Source organism: Ostrinia furnacalis, unplaced genomic scaffold (assembly GCF_004193835.3).
Source record: "Ostrinia furnacalis isolate ACB-3 unplaced genomic scaffold, ASM419383v2 OfSCF4153, whole genome shotgun sequence".
In the NCBI taxonomy this organism is placed as follows: domain Eukaryota; kingdom Metazoa; phylum Arthropoda; class Insecta; order Lepidoptera; family Crambidae; genus Ostrinia; species Ostrinia furnacalis.
In genome coordinates this window covers 510,377-526,917 of record NW_021134392.1, presented here as the reverse complement: position 1 = coordinate 526,917, position 16,541 = coordinate 510,377, and the positions used below count along the sequence as shown (strand labels likewise).

The 16,541-nt window shown below is 39.9% G+C and overlaps 1 protein-coding gene across 1 annotated transcript; it reads left to right on the top strand.

Moving 5' to 3' along the window:
• The first annotated feature begins 2,956 nt into the window (after positions 1–2,956).
• LOC114358920 (probable beta-hexosaminidase fdl) lies at positions 2,957–15,764 on the top strand. Its single transcript, XM_028313092.1, has 10 exons — positions 2,957–3,037; positions 3,843–4,018; positions 6,013–6,224; positions 8,276–8,607; positions 10,779–10,945; positions 11,560–11,709; positions 12,166–13,509; positions 13,657–13,757; positions 14,206–14,323; positions 15,668–15,764. Exons 1-10 carry the CDS (start codon positions 2,957–2,959, stop codon positions 15,762–15,764), a joined length of 2,778 nt encoding a protein of 925 aa, XP_028168893.1.
• Positions 15,765–16,541: the final 777 nt, after the last annotated feature.

The following is a 16,541-nucleotide window of genomic DNA, read 5'->3' as shown; positions in this document are numbered from 1 at the left end:
TACCAGCAATTCACACGAAATGAGGCAAAAACCAAGGTGAAACTACTTCTAGTGGGTAGCTACTTCAAATTGATGTAAGTGCACCAATTGTGTTTTTTTAGTAGATGTTGGGTGAAAATACCGGATGGTTACGGAACAGGATTATTCCCACCTCTCGTTCCCACCGCTGCAACTCCTGTGTAGCCAGGATCTACAGCTTGACCGCCAATAAAAACTCAACCAGTGAAGTCAAGTTTGTCATTGGGTGCTTACGGCAGATCAACATACTTACTTACACTACCTTCACTCTTCCTGCGGATGTCCTAAGGGAGAAATATGTGAGAGTCAAGCCCCCCTAACCCGTCTGGCCTATGTGTGGAAAGTGTAGGATTAGTCCTCCATTTGCCTATGGTAAAATTGGAGAGAGATTATTCTGGTCCTTCTTGGAAAGGCTTAGGTTAGGTTAGGTTAGGACTGGAACTGAACTACCATTGGATGATTAAGAATTTGATGACAAACTCTGTTATGAAAAACTAGAGATGAAATATAATATAGGTATATAAACTACAGAAGTGTTCTGCTAAATTCCTTCATCTCCCTCACTTCTTTTTCAACAAGGCGTCTACTGCTGGACAAAGGCTTTCCCCAAGGGAATAGCCGCTTTGGCAATTTTGCCAGGTCGTCAGTCCGCTGAGTTGGCCTGAATCAAGTCTTCTGGTGCGTGGTTATTATCACTCAAGGACGATTCTGGCCCAACGGCTGTCAGTTTTTGCGACTTAAGTTTTTCAGTTTAGTGGGCTACTTCTTTTTCTTGTCGTGTCGACAACAAACCTACACAGTGTCAGCCCAAAACTCCGCCACAAGAGTGGCGCTGTCAGTAGCCTTCATTAAAATTTTCCTGCGTGCAGTTATTTGGGCAAGCAGGGTTACTTATGTCGATTATTATAGTTTTGTTACAGATTACCTTACTTCTGATTGTTCATCCTGCATCCAGATTGGTGTTTTTACGTTGTAAACTTTTATAACAACTGTATTGTTAAATTCACGGCAGTGGTTACTTTGTTGCTATCATTTAAAGTTGTTCAATTATCATTAACAATTTCCTTTTCAATGTAGGTTATTTTATCAAGATGTATTTTATTTATAATCAAAAGGAAATACCTGCTTTACTTACTTATTTAATTTATAACTGAATTACTTCATGGCCACAGGGCCTTAAAATACAGATTCTTAAGAACGTACTCAAAACTCTATTCATTTTAGTTAATGTCTGTCTGTGATCTAAATTAAGGGATTTCCCACCTCTCGTTCCCACCGCTGCAACTCCTGTGTAGCCAGGATCTACAGCTTGACCGCCAATAAAAACCCAACCAGTGAAGGTCAAGTTTGTCTCGGGGGAAGTTAAACTGTCATAGAACCCGAAACTTAGTTCTTTTTCCATATCGACCTACTAAAGTTTCGGCTAAACCAACGCGTGCAGCCTGCGGGCGCGATGGCGATCCTACCAATTTCTATTGACAATCGCCATCGCCATCGCGGAAGCAGGTAGGTATAGTTCCAAAATACTGAACTGTCCTATGCATGACATTGACAGTGGGGCGCCACCGTCAATACCGGATTGCTGGTTCCGATTTTTGCCATGTTGGAACGATAGCGCCCCCCTGTCATTGAGTTTGATGGGACAGTTCAGCGTGGGTCATCTATACAGGGTGTTAGATAAATGGGTATATGAGCCGACACTAGCCCATGTTAACATGGTCATATAAATGGTATGGTGAAGTCAGAAAATTGATATCTACATTTTAATTATTTTATTTTTCATACAAATCGGATTTTATAAAATTAATTTTGTATGAAAATTAATAAAATTAAAATGATGATATCAAATTTCTGACTTCACCATACCATTTATATGACCATGTTAACATGGGCTAGTGTCGGCTCATATACCCATTTACCTAACACCCTGTATAGGTATTTTTGATTCTTTGAAAATCCTAAAATTAGTCAAAATGTAAAAGTAAAGTTGCGTAACATTACCTACAATTGAAATGGAAAAGAAAATAAATAAACACCGTGAGAACATTTCACAACATTTGTTAACTATATCAATACATAATGGCATTATCAATTATTGTAATATTAAACAATTGACCGATCTCTTTACCCCTAGTGGTGATGATTAAATATCCATTTAACTTGATTGCTTTTAATGTACTGTTACATACCAAACACGACGTATCCATTCAGATAATTCTTGCATCGATAGTATTTTGTATTATCTAAGCCCATATTAACGTTACGAAGGTGGAGGTGGTTGCAGGCCGCTACCAAACGGCCAATCTGGAAATCATCTGTTCTAACAGTAGACGCCTTTGGATATTTTGATTACACTAACCCACCACGACTGCTTTTATCTTTGATTATTATGAGGGCTCTAACTAACAGCAGTTTATACGGGACTATTCCCACCTCTCTTTCCCACCGCTGCAACTCCTGTGTAGCCAGGATCTACAGCTTGACCGCCAATAAAAACCCAACCAGTGAAGGTCAAGTTTCGAACAGCAGTTTGCTGTCAACAATTTAATGTAACTGCAGACGACGTTAGGAGTAGGCAGCTAGTTGTGGAGGACTCGAGGTGCTGTCGATGCGTTAGCTACCACCGGCTGTAGTTACATCTCTAAAATATAGATGACCCACGCTGAACTGTCCCACCAAACTCAATGACAGGGGGGCGCTACCTTCGTTCAACTATATGGTTTCCAACATGGCAAAAATCGGAAGCAGCGATCCGGTATTGACGGTGGCGCCCCACTGTCAATGTCATGGATAGGACAGTTCAGTATTTTGGAACTATAAATGCTGGAAAAATAATGATTCTTCTTCTGCGACCTTTTTCTTAGGATCCTTGTCATAAGTGTCAAATTTGAAACATCAAATTTTGCATTTTATTTGTTTACAAATATTTGATACAAAAATGTCGACAGACGAAGCATCATGTTCCGATTGCAAGATTGAAATCATCGACAGGAAGTGGACGCAGCTGCTGCTAAATTGGGTGAGGCTTAGAATCACATCATCGGGTCATTGAGTCTCCACTGCAGGAGTACGACCCTCTCTAATTTACCAGAGACAGATGGAAGTAGCAAGAAGATTGGCAGGAAGGCGCTGGATGCAGGCCGCTACCACCGGGAAACGTGGAAATCATTGGGGGAGACCTGTGTTCAGCAGTGGACGTCCTGAGGAAGGCGTCGGATGCAGGCTGCTATCAAGGCAATATAGAAATCATTGGGGGAGGCCTATGTTTAGCAGTGGACGTCCTGTGGCTGAAACGATGATGATGATTAAATGGAGGATGTGGCCTACACTCCCCTCACTGGCCAGATGGATTTAGGGATACCTGATGTTGGCATATTAGTCTCTCAGTCGCTTCTTACGATATCCGGGAAGGGTGGGGGTTCTATTCTACTCCGCCAGAATCACGGCTAAAGCAAGATTAATTTAGTGACTGAGTATCGTTCGCTACTTCTTCTCAGCACCAGCCCATAATATGTTGTTCCAAAGTATTAGTAGAGCAAGCTATATTTGGGAATAGCGCCCCGCCCACAACTTCATACGCGTGGACCCCGTTTTACCCCCTTAGGTGTTAAATTTTAGAAAATCCCGTCTTAGTGAGTACCTACGTTCTAAAAGGAACCCCTATGCAGAATTTGAGCCTCCTAGAATTTGTAGTTTCTGAGATTTCGTGATGAGTGAGTGAGTCAATCAGTCAGTGACCTTTCGCTTTTATAGATATACCTATGTAGATGTAGTGGAAAAGGCAAGTGCTGAATAAATAATTTGATTTTGAATATTCTTTCCAGATAAACAGATGTGTCTCCCCAAAGACCAAAGTCCGTCAGCTGGACACCAAGTGCCTGGTGGAGGTGATCAACAAGTACAAACATGATATCTGTGAGGATGAGCTTGACAGGGCTTTACTATGCACTGACGATCTTGAGCCGTTCATCAAGTACAAGTACCCGATCTTGAGACTGAGGTGAGGAAGTTTGACGCTATGAACGCGAAACTTGATCGATTCTAAAGCGGGTTCGAATCCTGCCAGGGGCAATAACATTTATTTGAAAACACGGGATCATGGACGTTTGTTTCCAGAACTAAACATTGTGGTCTCTTCATCATTATCATCATCAGGACATAATATTAGTCCCTACTGCAAATGAATGCAAGAGGCAAATGAAGGTTTTGGCTTACACTTTCTACCAGCCAGATGGTGATGATGGTAATGGACATACCTACTAATATTTATTATTAGTAGAAGCTATTTTGCAACAGAAAATAATGTCTAGTTTGATGTACATTACAATGTACCTATCTACTTTAATAACTCTTATGTAGTTGCTAAGTGCAAACTCTGTTTTGTCTAGTGTTTATAATAATAAAATTGAGATAATAGTATATCTTATTTTTGTGATACATTATTTAATAATCAAAACAATAACTAAAAAATTTGCTGCTACTACGCATAATTTCAAATTGGCAAAATGTCGCAAAAAAAACCGTCAAAAACTAAAAAAAACTAGTCACGTACTTAGATAAAATTTACAATAACTAAATTATGGCATGACAACGCAATTTCGTGATTAAAGACAAAGAAAACACGTGGCCGGCAGCGTGTGACCTTTTGACACGGTTATCGGTCGTGTCAGGGCGTTCGCTTTTAACATACATCAGCGGGATTAGAAAAGAAAAGAAACAAAACTGTTCCTGTGAATTAATAGTTACGGGACTATTCTCACCTTTTGTTCCCACCGCTGCAAATCCTGTGTAGCCAGGATCTACAGCTTGACCGCCATAACCCAACCAATGAAGGTCAAGTTTGTCCCGGGGGAAAGTCAACTGTCATTGGATCTGCAACGCAATTAATCAGAATCAACGAAAGTAATTTTAAGAAGTTGACGAAATTTTCTTCAATAATTTTAATAATAGATGTCCGCTGCTGAACATAGGCCTCTTCCAATGATTTCCACATCGCCCGGTTGGTAGCGGCCTGCATCCAGCGCCTTTCCACAACCATTATAAAATCAAAATAAATAAAAAAATCTGATGTTTTTCAATATCTATTATTATCATTTCCATTACTGGTTCATTTATCGTTATTAGGTCATTTAATTTCTACTGCATAAGAACTATCTAATTTACCAGAGGCAAATCGATGAGTGCCCTACAGTGCCCTTTAGTAGAGTTACTACTACAGTAGGGATTCTGATGATGAATCGGTTTTTAGCAAAATCAATGAGTAACTATTTATTTTAATTCTTTTTTCTTGTTCGCCGTAAATAATTCCTTTTCATAATAACTAAGTATAGTTTTTTATAACCCCGGACACTGGTGGTTGACCCCCGACTTTAAGATAACATAGTCTTTGGCAAAATCTTATATAAATAATTTCTTATATTATTATTTTCAGATGACTGGAAGTCTAGTTTGTATTTAGTATTTTCGCGATAATCATTGATTGTTTATGTTTCTGCATAATAATATGATTAAATAGTTAAAATTACTTGCCTTGATTAAATTGTCATATTCATCTGCCTCTGGTATAATAAAAGATGTTTCTTCAGCAGAATATAATTAATTTAGTTTCATATGATTATTACGAATTTTGTAATGTGTGCAGTACTTACAAAACTACTATCTTATCCTAGACTACTAGACTAAGAGCTGGTGAACGCCAGACCTACTTCATTTTATAAAAGCTGAAAGTTTGTCAGCGTATGCTCCCAATATAGGATAGAATGTTAGTGAATCATGAAGTTTGGGTCATGGTGGCTTTGGGAGCTACCCTAATTTTTTTTCTGTATATTCAATAGACTGTAATTCTACTAACGTTATACCATACGCTGACAAACTTTCAGCTTTTATAAAATGACGTAGGTCTGGCGTTCACTAGCTCTTAGTCTATACTCTCTTGTTGTCTCAGTTACTTGACAAGGAACCTGGTGTACTTATCCGGCTATTTTTTTCTATAAGATACCTGTCAGAAGACAAGGACATACCCAAGAAGCTGTACATCATGACGTCAATCCTGCTGTTCCACTGCTGCGCCAGCTCCCAAACCGGTGCTGTGGACAGCGACATCTGTTGCCGACTGAGCAAGACTGAACAGGAGTGGATATTGCAGTTCTGCGAGAATTTGAGCGAGATGGACCCTACTATTAATAATGTGGACTGTGCTATAAGAGGTGAAATAGTTTTAAAGATATAATCTAATTATTCGACCCCAACTAATATTATAAATGCGAAAGTAACTCTGTCTGTCTGTCTGTCTGTCTGTTACGCTTTCCCGCTTAAACCTCGCAACCGATTTTGATGAAATTTGGCATAGAGATAGTTTGAGTCCCGGGAAAGAACATAGGATAGTTTTTATCCCGGTTTTTGAAACAGGGACGCGCGCGATAAAGTTTTTCTGTGACAGACAAAATTCCACGCGGGCGAAGCCGCGGGCGGAAAGCTAGTTTCTTATAAAGTGCACTGCTGGACAAAGGCCTCCCCCAAGGACTTCCACAACGACCTGTCCTGCGCCGCCCGCATCCAGGCAACTCCCGCGACCTTCACCAGATCGTAAGTCCATCTTGTGGGGGGCCTGCCCACACTACTAATAGGTAGCTAGGTACTAGAGGTAGCTAATCGCTCATAGGATAGGCCCCCTTAATAGGCTAGTTGCCTAGAAAAATTTTTTTAGTCCGTAATGTTTAATATCAAAAAATATTGGACACATATATTTTTATTTGTCAATCTAACAAATAATTACATAGTTATGGTGCGTTGAAGTTGCGCACGACGTCACAACGTGCGGCATTTTTAAGCAAGCGTTGACGTCACAGGCCTCTTCTTATGAACTTTGGGGCGCTTTATCTCTTTAAATTTTCATTAGTTTGAAAAAGTGAAAAATACGTGTAGAGTATTTTTTGATAAGTTAACAGACGGACTAATTAAAAAAACTCTTGCTTTTTGACCCAGGCAACATCCCCATTGATATTTATTGTCCGTGGTGCATATCTTTTCTTAAAAGTATTAATATACCTTTGTTTGTCACCTGTCATCCGCTTTGCAATGGAGGGAAGTCGAACTTTAATTTCGAACTCCTCCTATATTCTTCTGATTAATTTCGTTGCGGGTCTAATGACAGTTTAACTTTCCCCCGTTTAAATTTCAAATTACGTTTGCCTTAACGCCGTTAAATATGGTCGGTTTGGTCATCCACTCTTGGAAGACTGCGGCACAGTTGCTTGATTGTGGACAATGTGACATTCGCTTTCGATTCTTCTTCGATATCGTTTCGCTATCTCTAATTAATAGAGTCGGAACTTAATGCTACTGTATCTAATCGCAAAGTAGCATCATAGTAACCAATTACATAAACAACCGTTGTTATTACTTGTTTATTAAATTATTTTCATAAACACAGTCACGGTTCTTGCCCCAATGTTGCATTGCTTTTCCAATCACAAGATAAATAAAAGCTCGCCTTTTTGTACAGAACATTGTTGTGTGTGCAATAGAGTCTTTAAATAAATAAATAAATAAATAAATAAAGATAAATTATTATTAATTACAAAAAATCGTAAAGACTGTCATGTAACCATGTTTGGCAAAAGTATAAAAAACTTCTCAGTGCGATAACCTCTGGGAATAATTTAAATTATTGTGCAAGAAACACTACTTGATTAGGTATTTGAATTTGGCAATAATAATTAGCTTTGTAATTTGTGTTGTCTATCGACCGATTATCGTTTAGAATGAACATGTGACGTGGGACGAAAAACGTGACCAAGAGTGATAAATAGGAATCATTCAAATTAGACGTTTAGAGCCGAAAGGTAGACGTCCGTTTGCACCGCACACGGAAAATTTTATGAATGACACTGCATTGGGACTAAAATTAAGATTTTACGCACACTGCAGTCCTGCTCAAAATTTCTAATTTCATATTATTATAATGGTTGGTCAATTTGGATACTTTTTCGGCTTTAGTAAGGCCCGAAGGATTGGTTTAAGGGACTTCAGAGGCTGAGCCCTCTGTTTTGATAAAAGGCTCTAAATAAGAATGTTGCAGCACTTGCAGCATTACTTTTTGAGATTCTTATGGTTACAAGAAAAATTTAAATTTCCCACAATAAAATTAGGAATTATCATTTGAAAGACAAGTTAAGCCGTCTCTCGATTGAGCCCTAGCAGAGTATCTTAACATGACCTTACGACATCCATTTTAAAATTTCTTGTATTTTTACAGGAGCATACGATATGATCGTCAATTCCAAGCAGATCATATCAGCAGCCAACTCTTCAAGAACTGACAAAACCTTGTCCAGATCAGAGTCCGCCTCAAAAGCTGGCTTAGACTCGAATCAAGAAATTCCTATAAAATCTCCAACCCCAACATTGAAGTTTAAGTCTTCTGTGACCGTTATGCCTTCAGTCACTGATACTTCAGACACATCCACAGACTATTCTGAATTTAAAGCACCAGCTTTCAAAGAAGAATTGGCAGAAGATGTAACCATATACAGCGTCAAAGAAATATCGCAGAAGGAGGAGGCTGCGGATACTGATGAAATGGTCGAAGTGTGTAGCGATGGGATGCGTTAGTTTCTTTTATTTTTATTCTGTTGATGTAATAGATCGTTTCATCCTCGAAGATGTGCCCCACCATTCTTCCGCTAATGTTTGAGTGTCATCTTGACTTAAGGTCCTATGTTCCCCTAAATGGGGCAGAGGGCGTCCACAACAGTCCTCCATCGCGTTCGGTCTTGAGCTTCGCGTTTGATCTCGCTCCAAGCCTTGCCGATCTTCTTCGCCTCGTCTGCCACAGTGCGCCGCCAAGTTTGCTTGGGGAGTGTTATTGGTACACGCTTAATTATTCATGCACACGCACACTACAATAATGACGCTCGGATTGCTCGGACCAAACTCCTCGCAACCCACGCTTCCCTCGACCAAAAATTGGTGGGGCGCGTCTTCGTGGATGAAACGATTCGGCAGATACGCCCATGTAAGGTATCTAAGACTTTCAGCAAAACAGAGCACATGCGTTACATTTACCTAATAGCTGTAGAGTAACATTAGAATTTTCGTTTTACGAGTAGAAAGTAGGAGTAGAAAAAACAATTCGGTATGTAAAATAATTAAGAGATTATTGAAGATGAAATTGTCCATGGATTTATTCCCTTCAACACTCGTGGAATAGGATACGGCGTTTTATTTTTCTGAATAATCTGATTATGTCACTTAACCTAATGCTAACGATATAGCGCCTTACATATTTCTCTTTCTCTCTTTTACATTTACTGCAGTGATAATTATATCAATTATTTTTTTTTACTTTACATACCGAATTGTCCGGGCTTCCAAGTGAGGAACTACGTGCTAGTGTTACGAGGTTCCTGGGAGGGTCGCACGGTCCAGGGAATCCAGGAAGCTCTGGAGAAACATATGCCTTCGCTCCAGGAGGTTTTTCAGAGCAAACTCCCTGATAGTAAGTAAAACGATTTAATTGCTACGGTAATAATTATATTACCCCTTTTATAAAGTTCTATTCTCACTCTGGGAGTCTGGGTTGCGTCCTTCAGTTCCGTCTGCAACATCTAATGACTATTTTTTTGTATAGGACTTATAACAGGTCTTTATGAATAGATAGATGTTGAAAATTGTAATTAGCTCAATATTTTAAACCTACGTTTTTTTACTTTTGTCATGTTTCTAATCAGAGGTTTTTATAAAAGTCTTAAAGCCACGTGGGTATTAATTTCTATATTAAAATCTTAATTTTAACCATAGATTGTCATTAAAATTGTTCAATTATTGTCTTTATGCTACATGCAAAGGTAATGCACGCATTGCACCCCGCTACTTCTTCTTTGGGAAATTAATCTTGTACCGTAACATTCAAGACAAATTAAAGGTGTTTCGTCGACAATATAGGTACAATTATAAATACCTACGAACCCTACCTTACACGTGTCATTATGTCCAAACCTACCAAATATTGTAAGTTTTTGACCATGAGTATAGGTTATAAGTCAGAGACTGATAAAAGGTAAACGCACCTTTGTTATCAAAATTCAGAACAAAACAATCATTTATTTTGCAGACCCAATTTTAAATTGGTACAAGTATAGTACAGTAATATTAGTGATAATTGGATGATAGGTAAATTTAAATGCATGTTATCTACATTATTTACTTTACATAAGTAATTTAATTTTGTGTATGTAGATAAATACAAAGTTGTTGGTTAAGTCCATCTGCATTTAAACCAATTTCAATTTTCACCGGTTCTTGATAAAGTTCAGCAGAAAGTAAAGAAAGAAAAGCTGACTGAAACTAAATATAGCAAATCCTTGGACCTTAGGGACACCTTTGTCCAGCAGTGGTCGTCATTTAGTTCCCACTGCATGAGCGCCCTCTCTAGTTTTCCAGAGACAGGTGGAGAATCTGCCTTACATCACATTCATCATCATCATCATCTCAGCCATAAGACGTCCACTGCTGAACATAGGCCTCCCCCAATGCTTTCCACGTTGATCGATTGGTAGCAGCCTGCGTCCAACGCTTCCCTGCTACCTTTACGATGTCGTCGGTCCACCTTGTAGGTGGACGTCCCACGCTGCGTTTTCCGGTACACGGCCTCCATTCCAGAACCTTGCTACCCCATCGGAAGTCAGTTCTGGCTTCTCAGTCCGTCAGTACTTCACATTGGCTTACCCCAATTTCTTTACTGGTATTTTTGTCTCCAGAACGCGACTCCCCTCCTATTAACTGTCAACCTGGCTGTGCCTGCAGTCGATGCAGTGCCTCAGGCCCGTGCTGTGGAGACCCTGGCAGTTCCATGGAACAGTGCAAGAGTTCCAAAGAAGAGAAGCTGGATGGACCACCACCAGACGTCGCAATCAAGGAAAAGAACGTACTAGAGTTAGTTCTTTTTCAGCTCCTAATCATCATTAATTTATTTATGTTAAATATGCCTCAATTCAACATTGCCGTCTGATTTTGTGTTATAAACTATGAACCATTTGGTTTCTTACCTTATGAAATGATGTGAGCAAAATCTTCAGTTTATGATTTTGATACTTAGAAACATCTAGGTAAGTACATTAGATCAAAAACAACAACAATAAGCTTTGATGTTATGAAACTAATCGTATTATTGTTATGGTCAAAATAGTATCCGTTCGGTTCAGCCGAATGACGTCCACTGCTGGACAAAGGCCTCCCCCAGGGATTTCCACAAAGACCGGTCCTGAGATGCCCGCATCCAGGCACCTTCGGCGACCTTCACCAGATCGTCGGCCCACCTAGTGGGAGGCCTACACTACGTCTTCCGGCTCATGGTCGCCACTCGAGAAATTTTCTGCCACTGCCACTAGATTTTAGCGATTCTGCGGGCTGGGTCAGTCACTTTGGTTCTCCTGCGGATCTTCTCATTTAAATAACACAATCAGTCCGACTTTTTTTATTTACAAAGTCCAGAATTTTGGGAAGTAGGAATGATAATCTGATTATAATTTTTATTTCCAGTCCTCCCTTCCGTTTCAACTGGAAACGGTACCTGGGCATTGTGTCTGTCGTGATGCTTTGTATAATGCTCGTGGTGCTCATCTCGTGGCCCTTCAGGTCCAAAAAGAAAGGTGAAAACACATACGTTAGGAAATTCGTTGATGAAGTTGGGTGAGTGAAAAGTATTTATTAAAATTTCTTAGCGATTAGAGTGGCCTCTCAAACTTTGGAAGAGCAGTCGCCCGGCAAGCGAAAGGTCGCGGGTTCGATTCCCGCATTAGGCAGTTCGATTTTTTCAAGTTGTTTATTTAAAATTTTGTGAAATGTATTGTCTACAATCTTTTGAAGTAAGTCCAAGGACTGCTTGTAATAATAGCTCATCTTTTCAAAATATGACGATTATAGTTTTAGCCCTTAACCCAGTCCACTGACTGGGTATGGGACTGGCACGGGAGGAGTAACTTTGACATATATTTTGACGTGACAGAGAATACAAATCTAAAGCATAATCTGAAGTGTCAGTGATGATTCACGTCTCAAAAACACCCTCCCGTGTCGCTCCCATGTTTCAGGTACTGACTGAGTTAAATGCTAGATCTTCAATACTTATTTGAGTTCTCGTTCCAGCATGCTAAGCCCAAGTACAGCGTGGCAATGCGAAAAGAATTACTGTCAAAAAGTCTACCAACCGTCATCTTCCAACATCTACTTCCAATCTTTGAGTAGATGCATTCTCCTCTGCATGGGGCCTCAGTTGTGGCCACATCCTATAGGATACACATACTTCAGCAAGAAGTTAGTAGCTCTAGCTACAAACAAACTAGAGTACAAATTCCAATCTGTACCATCTGAAACTGTGCACCAATATTTGGCGGAAGCATTCAAACTATTCATTGGAGATCTAGTAAGATTGGAGAGGATAGATGTAAAAAATAGGAACCACACAGAAGACCTAGTTATCAAGAAAATGAACATCCAAATTGACGTGGAAACAGATCCTGATCCCAGACTTAGACTGAACACCGAAGAGTCTTATACAGTCAAAATTGAGACGATGACGAATCAAGTCCTGATAACCATTGCCTCGCCATCTTTCTGTGGGGTCAGACATGGCCTAGAAACATTGGGCCAAATGATTCTTCTAGATCAAAGCACAGGATATCTGATAACGTTGACAAATGCCTTAGTAAAAGACGCACCTAGCTACAAATATAGAGGTCTGATGGTTGACACAGCAAGGAACTTCATACCATTACCAGATTTGATGAGAACAATAGATGCTATGGCGATGTGCAAACTGAATACGTTTCATTGGAGAATCACTGATGTGACTAGCTTCCCTTTACACATACCGGAGTTCCCTCAGTTATTTGAGTACGGGGCATATGACAGATCCTTGGTGTACACCTCAGATGATATAAAGGCTTTAGTGCACAGAGCTGGTGTTAGAGGCATAAGGGTGTTGATAGAAGTAGCTGCACCAGGCCCAGTCGGTAGAGCCTGGTCTTGGCTACCAGATGCAAGCTGTCCAAAGAAGAACGACAACTTCACTTGTGACAACATCCTTTGCTTGCGTCTTAAAGTAAAAGACACAGTATTTGATATCCTCCAAGCCATTTACTCTCGAATAATTGAGTTGACTAAAGTTGACGATGTTTTTCATCTGAGCAATGGTATATTTTCTTTGTCAAATTGTTACTATCTTATTGAAGATAGAGAAGGATTTCTGGATAAGGCGTTAGAGAGATTGAAGTTGGCGAATAAAGGTTTTTTGCCGAAGCTACCAATAGTCTGGTTCACCACACACTTGATGAGGGATCTGGAATCCAGGACGTGGGATAAATTGGGGGTGCAGATGAACGAATGGGTGCAAAATCCAGGAGATCAGTTCTTGAGCAGATTTAGGGTTGTGCATTCAAGCAGATGGGACTTGTCATGTGAAATTAAGAAGCAACGCTGTACGAAATACAGGCGAGTGTAGCAGCTGGGCTAGTTACAAGTACTCTTTTTCGTCGATAGGTCGTATTTATTTATGTCTCTTGTTTCAACCTCTAAAATAGTTGGTTCTTAGATAATTTTATAGGAATATTTATAATGATTGTGACGTTATCTCGATAGGACTTGGCAAGAAATGTACGCTTGGAAGTCTTGGCGTAACATCGAAGTGTTCACCATTGAAGGTGGAGAAGCGGTTCTGTGGACTGATATAGTTGATTCTGGTAACAAACTTAGAAAAAATATGTAAACTGTATACTGTATCAGTTGAAATAGAATCAACCTTCTCGCAAGTAAATATTTATTTATTTATTATTCATTATTGAGCAATTACATATTTGATTTTGATTATAAATGCGAAAGTAACTCTGTCTGTCTGTCTGTCTGTCTGTCTGTCTGTCTGTTACGCTTTCCCGCTTAAACCTCGCAACCGATTTTGATGAAATTTGGCATAGAGATAGTTTGAGTCCCGGGAATAGAACATAGGATAGTTTTTATCCCGGTTTTTGAAACAGGGACGCGCGCGATAAAGTTTTTCTGTGACAGACAAAATTCCACGCGGGCGAAGCCGCGGGCGGAAAGCTAGTGACTCCATAATTGGCAATTTGAAGAAGTGAGCCTTGCTAATAGTACTGTATGTTCTGGTTCATTATTTTTGAAATTTTACTTCAGGTAACCTGGACTACCACATTTGGCCGCGAGCGGTCGCCGTGGCGGAACGTCTGTGGTCAGACATCGCTGCCAACGCGAGTGCCAATGGCTACACTTATGTCAGACTTGATGCACAAAGGTGATGCAGGACATCATTTAGATTACACTTAAGCACAGAATAAGTAATAGTACAGGTACAGAAGGATTACTCCGCAAGACGATTTAAATAAATGCGAGTCTTGCTACGACGCGATACAGTGGAATTCAGCTCGCACAGCACTACGTACCTACAATTTTATTCACCTACAAGTTTTGTCTCTTTCTATCGCGTGCCTCTGAACTCTTCTTACGCTGTTAGGGTTGCTGTCTAGTAGTGTCTAGTAAAAAAATAATTTATCTACTTATTTGTAATGAGGTACGTATGTAGGTAAGTACGCATTCATTATGGAAAACCTTGGGAGAGGCCTTTGTCCAGCAGTGGACGTCATTAATTGGCTGAAACGAACGAACGCATTCTGAGCAGTATTCATGGTAAGTTAGGTTCCTATACTGTCCTAAGAATTATTGATTACCTACATGGCCAACATACCTTTCAACATCTTTGGGAAGCGAAAAAAAAGATAAATCCGGTAGATTTCTTTTCGAATTTAAACACCCGAACACCGCACAATAATATTTCTTTCTCTTTATGTCCATTTTTAAATAATACTTCGATCATAGAATTAGGTACTACAACGCACGCCAGCGTCCTGACCGGCGCGCGCGTGACACTCGACTGATATAATGCCAGTTGCATGATAAATGCGGTCAGTTATTCCTCAATATGGTTACTCAAGTACCAATTGCTCTAAGTAGCACTTGAATCCACGACTCTTCACTTGTTGGCTGACTTTTTTAACCACTGAGCTACGGAGACTGGTAAACCACTGTAAATCGTTGCAGGGTTACTAAAAAGTTAGCATCTGGTTGAACTCTGGTTTAAATTGACATTTAGTAAGGAAATGTCATTTTAAACCAGAGAGTAAATAGCTGTGTGGTGACGGCAGAGTAGAATACATTTGTCACCAACCCCTACTCTTCCCGCGGGTGTCGTAAGAGGCGACTTAGGGACTACACATCAAACAGAGAATGGGCAGCAGCGCTCTCTGAAAAACATCAATCTTTTATACTGCGATCTCCAACCCGCCTGCCAAGCGTGGGCATTATGGCAAAACCCTCCACTATAGTGGAGGAGGCTCATAGTCCAGCAGTGGACTGTAAAGGGCTGTTGATGATTGATGATGATGAAACCAGAGAGTTCGTCTCGGGTTTATTTTTTTTGTAATAAAGCCCAATGTGATTTTCTACCACCAAAAGTAAGTTCTTCTACCTCGTCTTATCCCGTTAAGCGATGTTGGCAGCTTTCCCAACCATCCTCCCACAGAAAGTACTAGAATTATTTATTTTAAAGCGCCTGAAAAACTACAAGACATTAATCTTTCAGATGGCGAATGTTGCTCCGAGGCGTGAAAGTGCAGCCGGTGTGGCCATTATACTGCAGTTTCAACCCTAGTGCTTGTATCCATAAACTAAAGTATTAGTTGCATAAATAAATAGTAATTGTTTTCCCTATTTCATTTTATTGTCGGAAAAAGAGAACTGAGTGTGAGTTTACATCAAACGCGCTCACTATTGAGCGCATAAAATGACGGATTGTACAGCGCCCCTAGCGGAAACGTTTTAGAACCAAAATTTTCATACATTTTTCTAACGCGCTCACTAGTGAGGAGGACGTTGTAAACTCGCAATCAGCCCACTGGTTGGTATTTGGCGTCAACTCCAACCCGTCTAGCTAATATGAGGAGTGTAGTCAAGTCCCTCTATTGCCAGAGAGAAGATGTGATGATGAATCATTCTCTAGAGGAGACTACCTTTTGTACCCTTTGCACCACCGGCCTGCACCACTGGTGGTGCAAAGGGTATTTTTAAATCCCTCTTGCACCACCAACAAATAGTGCTGTGCTACCATCGACTGTAAAACTAGTAGTAGACTGTAAAATACTTAATAATTTAATTGTTATAAATAAATTAAAACCTACCTAAAAGTTTTAATTTGTGTGTGTGTAAGTGCCTATAAACATTTCACTTTAGACCCACGATACCCCGGGCCTACATCCTACATACAACGAATAAAGTACCAGGGCAACATAACCATAAAGGAGATATTTTATGATACATGTTTATTTCTCGGGTCAACCAAGAAGAATTTGATATAGCTCCTTTATTATGATTATGTTGCCCTGGTACTTTAGGAATTATTCGTTGTATGTAGGTATGAATGGTTGTTATTATTTTTTATGTTATGTTGTCAAATCTGT

What these genes read in the sequence shown, in the direction of transcription:
- LOC114358920 (XM_028313092.1), top strand. Translation starts at nt 2,957, where the DNA reads ATGTCGACAGACGAAGCATCATGTTCCGATTGCAAGATTGAAATCATC. An exon ending in CAACGCTGTACGAAATACAG is followed by an intron (nt 13,510 to 13,656) that starts GCGAGTGTAGCA and finishes TTATCTCGATAG; the next exon opens with GACTTGGCAAGAAATGTACG. An exon ending in GTCAGACTTGATGCACAAAG is followed by an intron (nt 14,324 to 15,667) that starts GTGATGCAGGAC and finishes TTAATCTTTCAG; the next exon opens with ATGGCGAATGTTGCTCCGAG.